Consider the following 9,010-nt stretch of genomic DNA (forward strand, 5'->3'; position numbering starts at 1 on the left):
ACTATACAGACATTGCAAGTTAAACATTTGACTGAAATGGCATTAAAGAAATGGTAGGTAAAATGCAGAATTCAGGATTTCTTACCTGACATTCCTCCAGTCTTCATATCACCTAGTCTGGTCTGGTCCAATCCAGTCTTGTCAGGTTCAGACAGGATTTGACAGGAGTCCTCACTACTGCATCAGTCAGCAGACACCTAACTATCACACATTACAAGTTAACGCTACACATTTGTCTCAAATAATACCAGGTAAATAGTAAATGGTTATGCAAAATTAAGTTTTTTTCACCTGAATTCCTCTTGTCGGAGTCTCTGCCACTCAGCAGCCACATTAAACTACATTTGCATACAGACATAACAAGTTTCACATGTCTCAAATAAAGGTAGTTAAATGCAGGATTCAGATTTTTCTCACCTGATACTCCTGTACTCAATCACTGGTGCCTCTGTCATCACGAGTCTCATGAAGATAGGGTTTGATTTGATGTCCTGTGACAAAAATCAAAACAAGCAAAATCTTAGACTGGAACCATTTAGAAGAAAGGGCAGGAATAGTATCCGCTCACTTTATTCAGCAGTTAGAAAAGCTGTATCGTACACCCATGGTTCAAAAGAGACTTCTAGCGGTCAAATAAAGTGCTGCAGTATGTGCAAAAAAAATAGACTGACTGATTTTATCATTGTGCATCAGCTGATATTCTTCACGTTCAATCGATAGGGTTTATTAATTGCAACTTTTACTCGGACAGCCACAGTGTTCAGTTTTGCTAGTGTACTGCAATTAATCTAATAGTTATTGTAAAGTTCAACACCTGCAGTTTGCGCGGTTCAAAAGCGACGTCATACGGCTGGCTGAAGTACTGCAACACTCGTTCTCAGCAAACTGTTTTTCTTTTCGTACACTTCAAGCCATCTGTGCCAGGTCCACAAGCCCGGTATGTGGATGTTTAACCAGCCCCGGTTGTTTCTACAGATTAAGCCATTACGTTTCTGATTATGACTAGTCTGGATACTGTTACCAGGCCTACAAAACCCAGCTCCTCGACACCAGTACCAACTTGCAACCGATAAAACTTTGCCACAGGTCCCTGAGTTAATCCCTGAGATTACCAAAATTTCCTCAGGGTCAGGTTTACCCTTGAGCCTGTTTTGTGTTTATGCCAGAAGTTTGGCATCCATGCTAGCTTATCAATTTTAGAAAACCATCGGAAGCTAGATAATTGAATCCCACCCGTAGCAAAATCTCCTGTAACGTTATAAGCTTAGTCAACTAGGTCCCGATGCCGAGAAGATGCCTGTGAGTTCACGACGGGCTTTTTTCTGAGTCAGGCTAGAATACGACTTCCGAAGTCCCAGTGCCAAGCGTCTTCGTCCCGTTTCAACTTGCAACCATTTTGTTGGGGAACCACGTTATCATGTGCGGTTTTGGGCGGCTAGTTTAGTACCCTAGCGGTGCAGTACAGCGAATTCCAGGGTGAATTGCAAAGGTATTTACGTTTACAACTACCCAAAGATATCCATGCTATATCAAAATTGTAGAAAAATAGGGGAAAGGGAGCCATGATACCTTTAGAATACAATGTACGATTTGTTTTAGATCGACAGACGGTTATACTGTATTGTATGGCATTTATGCGGATTATCAGGGTGTACAATAGCGTTTTGACCTCCAGTACGACTAAGGTCACGGTAAATGAAGGTTAGATTAGGGGTGATGAATTCTTTTCTGTGTCCTGGTTACCCAATAGGACATCATGCAGCAAAGTACACCCGATTGTAGATCTAAACCGTACTAAAGTCTCCAGTTACAAAGAACTCCCTTTTTAGACGCTAAAAGTTACACGGTTGGCTTAGCCTATTTGGCCGATGGACTTGTTACAATCTATGTCGCCTTGGGGCACTGTAGCCTTGCAAAATATGGATTCTTCTAACAGTGGGTGTTGCAGATTTTCAGTTAGCCGCGTGGTGTCTCTTTTGAACCATGCGAACTGCAGAACCCAGTCATGTATTTACTATGGGGAAATTGTATCAACGAAATTGGGTTGATAAAAGAAAACTGCCTAACATGATTAATTGATTGATTGATCATTGATTGATTGATTGTATTTCAGTGCATGAAGTTCAATAATAACTTGAGCATCTTGCAATAATTCACTAGTCGTAAGTCGTCTCTTGAGAACCACCATGGTTCACGTGGCTAGATGTGACATTTGTTATGCATCTACAGAAACAAACAAACTTTTAGTTGCATATATAACGCGGTATGACTGTACTATAACCAACGTAGCTTAGACTTCTAAACTGTTGCGACGAGTTATTACAAATTGAAGCTTTCAAGACACCACTTTGTTTACGCTTCATTTAGGCTGAAGATTTAGCGACATCCACATGCACATTCCTACAGGTGGTCGCTACCAATGATAAACAAATCTAGATCTTTTGTTCCAGCAATCTTTTGGGCAAATATGAACGGGGAACGTTCTGTAATTTAAAAAGGAGGCATACTAATACGTCCAACGTTCAAAATTATTCCACAACTTCTGCCAAATATTCATAAGATCGAGAAAATGGACTATTTTGATGCATACCTTTAACTAAGAACTACTACAACACAAGATCTTATAATCATAAACTAAAGAACTACGCCACGGGATACGACTTTGCATACTCTTACTAAGCATCTGAAAACAATGTCAACGAAATAGATACTATTTTTACCTCGTCTTCACCACACCACGCCAGCCGGGCCGGCCGCTTCGCCATGTTGCTGTCTTGTCCAAAATTGAACCGGCCAATTGAAGACCACGCATGCACTTCTCTTCAAACCACCCAGAAAATTGCATAAGTCTATATCCGAAACATCCCAACGGTTGCTACAAACATTAAAGGAAGAATTTCTCGGAGAAGAAGCTGGTAATTTTCTTCTTATGTCGGTGAAAAAGGTCCAAATCGTCCACGAGTTAGTAATCCATGTTGGATATCCGCACCACGCCAGAACGGGGCATAGCTATTGGACAGGCTTCTTGACTGGGCCATTTTTTTGCGTATTTTATACTTTTTCCTAATATTTGTCAGTACTGGTTTCTAAGAGCTCTTTTTCATAACTACTAGAAACCAAGAACAACCAGAAATGATGCACAAGCAGAAAAAATCACACAATGTCAGTCATAAAAGCCCACGAAGAAGCCTGGAAAGAGGCTAACGGACATGCCAAGCGTGATACCTGCACATGTGTGTACAGCCACCCTACTTAACATAATCCATCATTCCAGTCATTGCGCACCTGGATATAACTGAATCTGTAACATTTCTTATCATCAGTTTAAACATTAATTCTACATCAAAGACGGAAGAATACAATGAAACTTTGCATCTGTATCTTTTATAGCTTTATTGCAGGCAAATGAGTAAAATATATACATATCAGCAAATGTTTAAAAGATTACCGCAAAATATTAACCTTAGCCAAGTAAGTGAAATGAATATCTTCTATTTAGCTTGACAGTAGCAAGTGATTGTTTACCATTTGTAACGACACCGCCCTCCAAGCCCATTCCTCGTTGCAGCACCACAAGTATCACCTCCGTCTAACGTTTCACATAAGGGACTACATGGTAAGCGTAGAAACTACATAATAAATGATGAAACATTTAAATCAAATTACCAACTGCGGACGCACATGGTTACAAACACACCGAATGATTCGTTTTAAAGGAGGTAAAATAAATCCTCTCTTTTGAGGCCACGTTGTGTCTACTGTGGATGTTTTATTTAAACCCCGCGAGTGATCAGTATAGACATGTTTGACTGTATGTCTGACAGGGTAGCAACACACGATTACATGAAGCGAAGCTATGAGTGTAGCAAACGATGTCTCGCATGACTCTCCACACCACCAGTCTTGTTAGTACAGCGCCTTTCGGAAATGCTGTGGAAAGAAAGATGACATCAAGATCATTGTTCTAGTTATATACGCTGCTATAGAAGTTATCATTGTTCCCCCAAAACAAACAACTCTTGTTGTCGTTGTTGTTTTGTTGTTGTTGTTGTTATGTCGGTGGTGGCATGGTGATGTTTTTGTAACACAAATCAGCAAGACGATTCGAAGTTTGCCTTTTATGCGTCAAATAAAATACATATAGTTGAGACAGAATTCGAAGCAAGGCGTTTAATAGATGAACATTGGAAAGATTCAAACAATGTAAAAGTAATGATAAAAGATGCATTCTCACCTTCATAAACAGCTCCCCTTGTATGATCCTCGGTCTAGCAGGGCCCCAAGCGACACGCTGTTAACAGAGATAAAAGAAATAAACCAAAGAAATATTGAAATGTAAGATGTCAAGCTATAAATACGATTATCATGCAAATAAGGCCACGTTGATTTGATTATATGGATGACATCCGCGCTCGCACCAATTTTCGGCCATTTCAACAAAAAAAAGTTTTCGACCACACAATAAATGGTGCAAAGCAGCTGTAAAATGAGCACAAATATTCCGTAGATTGAAAAAAAAAAGTATCAGAAAACAGATGACTAATGCCATAGAATGCCAAAATGAATCTAAAGTCAAAGAATAAGATACAAAAGGACAGAAAGAAAAAAAAAATCTATTGTTGGTTGGGGGAGGTACCAGTACAGAAAATTCAGGTCCAGAGGATCATTTCCAGGTCCGGACATGAACCTGGACCGGATCGTCTGTGGAAACTTGAGAACTGGCAATACTCAAAACAATATGGTAATTGGTCAATTTTGCTACAAAGGAATCTGTTTGGTGGATTATTGGACTCCCACTGCATTTTAAAATCCCATCTCCATGTAATAAAGGCTAACTGTCTAGGTACCTTTGACTGTAGAAACTTGGTGCAATTGACTATAAACTCTACTTGACTTCCGGCTCTTGTTGTCTTCTTGGCCCCCCGGTTAGATTCCAAATGGCTGCCGACATAGTGTGTCCATTTTGTAATTGGCGAAACCTGAAAGTTCCTCTGTTTTTTTTTTTTCAGGTCTGTTTTTTTCGGATTGGTCCAAGAAGAAAAAAATGTATGATGTACTGGTCCCTACACCTAACTGTTGGTATACCATACTATGTGTGTTTAGTCCTATGTTCAACCTTCCTGGCCACTTTGATTTCATACTGAAGGCAACTTTTTTTTTTTGCCAAACTTTTTTTTTATTCGCTAGCTCGCTCGCATCAGTTTTGGAGTTCCCGGAGGATGTCATCCATATAATCAAATCAACATGGCCTAAAGTGGAAACAAAAACTGAACACCCTACTTTAAGTAAGGTCAATGTCAGCAAAATGAACCTATTTATTGATCAGATACACATTGGTTATGAAAGCTGTAGCAATTGTGTGACGTTTGGGGGTTCATTCAAACAGTCAATGTTCCAAGAGTTTGTTTCTTGATAACTACAAAACGTACCTTTTCATCAGCGGAGTATCTGTGCCATCCCTTGGGTCGTCTCTTCTTGTTGTAGTTTTGCTAGTGGAACGAGAAATGTAGCGGTTAGATATGACAGACAGAGACCGACCGAGTACCCTCGAAAGACAACCGTTGAAAGGAACTTATATGATTGTATTTTTTAATTGTGTAACTCAGAGTTTAAGTCCCCAGCGGTGTTCGATTACAGTTATAATATCATACATTTTTCTAAGAATTAAAACGTTTTACTTAACGTCCGCTGTATTTATCATTTGTCTGAATCTTTAATTATCTGGTTTACGTTCTAAAAGTTTACAAAGATTTCAATACCCCGTATCTATACTATATGTACAGCTCCCAGATTGTACCAGATTTTCATGAGGCATAGGTAAGGTAAATGCATGTACTCATGAATATTTGACCTAGAACGGCATTTCACCTTACCTTTAAGTACCGCTTTGTCTTCCCTTCCGCCGACTTGCGATATCCTGCAAACGAAAATTTCAATTGTAGTCACATAACAAGGACGGAAAGAGTAGTACTAAATGTTACAATAGTTCCAACACCTTTTTAACAACGTATTGACAGTGGGTAACGTTATTCACTGGGTCTTGGATTCAAAATTAGAAGTTGAAACAATCCCTCTCCTTCCACTGCCTTTTACCTCCCCAACCGAAGTCAGGAAACCAGAGCCAGGAAGGTCACAATTTCTAGCCAAAAATGGCGTCAGGAGTCAATTACACCCGGGACCTCTAGATCTCGTGTTGAACGACCTAGCCACTTTGCCATTCGACTCTACTGACTAGCGAAACTAACAAGCATAACAGGAAAATACCTTCAAGCAAAGCTCGTCTTCGAAGTATTGTACTAAATATTCTTTGATGAAGGCTTCTTAGATAGAGAAATTTCGCTAGACTCTTCCAATGAAAATGAAGGATAATAAGACTTCTTTTCGTGTTTCACATGTACATGTACGTACCTATTAAGTCCTGTCCATATGGTGTTCGTTTTTGCGATAATGCGGGCACTGAAAGAAAGAAAAAGGAGTTAATTATGTAAAATTATAAGGAGTTAATGTCTACCAAAGAAACATCATTTTGGTACATGATATATACCAATATGATGACAATAAACATTGTTTACAACCAACAATATTTTCAAATCTAGCTGCTTAGGAGAGGGAGCTTTTTTTCCAAACAAATCAGTAACGAAGAAACTAGCTATAGACATAACCATCACGAATATACTGAGGTCATGTTATGTGCCAGTCCTAGAGCAGACTGCACTAACTTGCTGTACTGTGATTGGTTAAGCCACCTAGGGCACCTTGCACTTGGTCAGTTCACTATGTACTTGGCCTATAAAAGCGAGTACATGCTGTACTATGCTCATTCGAGCCCATAACACTGAAGAAGCCACACGGCGAAACATGTTTGTTGTGTGTCGGTTCGAATAAAGTTCCTAAACGGGGAACATGCGGCTCCAGCGTCTTTTCTGAAGATGTGGCGTAAGTGTGAACGGTTGGCTGAGGTCTCCTTCTCCACATATATCATCACGAATATACTACTTAATTCGGCTACCAGGTTTGGGTAAAATAGATAGTTAAAACAACAGGCAATTAATACTCGGTATTTTTTTTCTTACATTCAACTTTGGGCCCTTTGATTTTCTTTTTGGATTTCTTCTTCTTCTCCTTCGGATCTTCTTCCTCGTCCTCGTCTTCGGAGTCAGACTGAGGTGTTATGACAGTGCCTGCAGATGTACATGGAAAAAACAAATGCTGTTCAGTAAGCATAAATCTACATCAGATACTATATATGGTACGTGACAAAAATTGAAGGGATAGAATGCAAAACGTATCTTTAAAGCATGCACATCGAAGGCGTCATAAATACGTTATAATAACTTATATATCGTCATGACGATACCGAAATTACCGGAATGATAACATGATGACAAGTATTTTGCCCCCTGCAAATTTGGTGACCTTGGACAAAAGCCTTTTGGAAACTACAAAGGGGGTCAAATGAGCCCAGACGGGTACCGGTTTGGAAATATGACCCTAGCATTGTTTCATCATATCATCATCATTTGTCATCCTCATGATAAGGTGCAGGAAATCAAGTTTGACTTCCAGAACAGTCTGTCATACAGTCTGGGCCGTCTAGTCCAGTTTCTAAATCTTTTAACGTTTTAGACATAGATTTATCAACCCCTATACTAACTTACAGCTTTGGGGCTCAAAAGAAAACTATATTTGTCCCTAATGATATAATAAGCCTACACTTTGATATTTGAAAATGGTTTATTTCTGACAAGATCCTCACATGCTTGTCGACAAGGGAGATTTGCTGTGCTTCGGCCGTGGCAAAGCCGCCTTGCACTGTCGACACCCGAAAAGTCATTCCGCCTCACCATGTGCATTATGTTTAGAGTTCGACTGAAGAACGAGAAGAATTACACTTCTTTATATTTCACCCCATTCCATAGTATGGAGAGAAATATATTGTTTTGTTTATATATCATTTCTCCCACCTTCCTCGTTGTCCATAGCCTGTTCCATGTAAGCCGGGAGGATGAGTGTGACAGACTTGGTGCGTTTCAGCCGCTGTGTGCCCTCTTTCTTCAAAATTCCTGGAAAAGATTAATATATACTCGTACATAAGAGCTATACAAGAGTCTTTGACAAAGTTCTACGTAACAAAATCATGACAATCCATACACATAAGTTCTTGAGTTTTGCAATGCACTCACAACACAACCACACAACCGAAAACATAAGACGAAGATATTGAAGCAACGTTCAGTGAATGTGTACCTAATTGTTTACACATTACATTATACCTTAGCATCCAGTAGTATTCTCCAGTCTAAAAATAGTAGTAACTACAGTATGTATTCATAGTTGTATGTACCAGCCGGTAGATATGACCCGAACGGCGAATATGCACATGTATATGTTCTAAGAGGAACTTGTAAACATAATAATCGACTCAGTACGTGCCTTGTAAACGCTTGCATTGTATACTAGTACTGTACATTGTTCAGCCACCAGGGGTAGCCTTTTGTGATAGCCTTCCGTTAGTTGGGTAGTCCTGACTGTATGTCTTCATACAACCGAAAAAATGAACTCAAAGTAGACCACAGTAAGTGCAGACTGCAGTTTCAGTACCTTGAACAGCTTCTGTTGGCATGGAGCCCACGGACTTGGTTCGGTGCAATTCCGGGTCTTCTTCCGCCTCTTCTTCTGCAAAATAAAGAAAAAATCCACACTTTAATTAGTGATCTGTTTCGTCAATGAACTGCTCTCTTGGCCTATGAACAGAAACCTGGATTAAGTTGAAATCTTCCTATTCTTTTTAGATGGCGCGTTGGTTCTTAGGAGCCACACTTTTACAACTAGTATGCTAAAAAACTTTACCGACAGAAGCAAGTAATAAGGGTCTATTGCGATTCGAGTCGATCAAATCTGAGTGTCTGGTCTTTGGTATCTTGTACTAGTTTACCTGTTTTTTACAGGTTCTTTACTGGGTATGCAAACAAACGAAGTAACAAAGAACAAACAAACGAAGTAACAAAGA

The 9,010-nt window shown here is 39.6% G+C and overlaps 1 protein-coding gene across 1 annotated transcript in view; it reads right to left on the bottom strand.

The window, feature by feature from the left end:
- Window positions 1–3,378: 3,378 nt before the first annotated feature.
- LOC118406092 overlaps window positions 3,379–9,010 on the bottom strand; it is a 5,917-nt gene continuing 285 nt past the window's right edge. Inside the window, exons 2-9 of the mRNA XM_035805952.1 lie at window positions 8,602–8,676; window positions 7,965–8,063; window positions 7,074–7,181; window positions 6,409–6,456; window positions 5,874–5,917; window positions 5,430–5,489; window positions 4,235–4,291; window positions 3,379–3,930 (exon numbers count right to left, since the gene is read on the bottom strand). Coding sequence (XP_035661845.1) covers window positions 3,907–3,930; window positions 4,235–4,291; window positions 5,430–5,489; window positions 5,874–5,917; window positions 6,409–6,456; window positions 7,074–7,181; window positions 7,965–8,063; window positions 8,602–8,676 — 515 coding nt within the window. The 3' untranslated portion in view covers window positions 3,379–3,906. The remainder of the gene's footprint in view (window positions 3,931–4,234; window positions 4,292–5,429; window positions 5,490–5,873; window positions 5,918–6,408; window positions 6,457–7,073; window positions 7,182–7,964; window positions 8,064–8,601; window positions 8,677–9,010) is intronic.

The sequence above is a fragment of the Branchiostoma floridae genome, chromosome 18 (genome assembly GCF_000003815.2).
Source record: "Branchiostoma floridae strain S238N-H82 chromosome 18, Bfl_VNyyK, whole genome shotgun sequence".
In the NCBI taxonomy this organism is placed as follows: Eukaryota; Metazoa; Chordata; class Leptocardii; order Amphioxiformes; family Branchiostomatidae; genus Branchiostoma; species Branchiostoma floridae.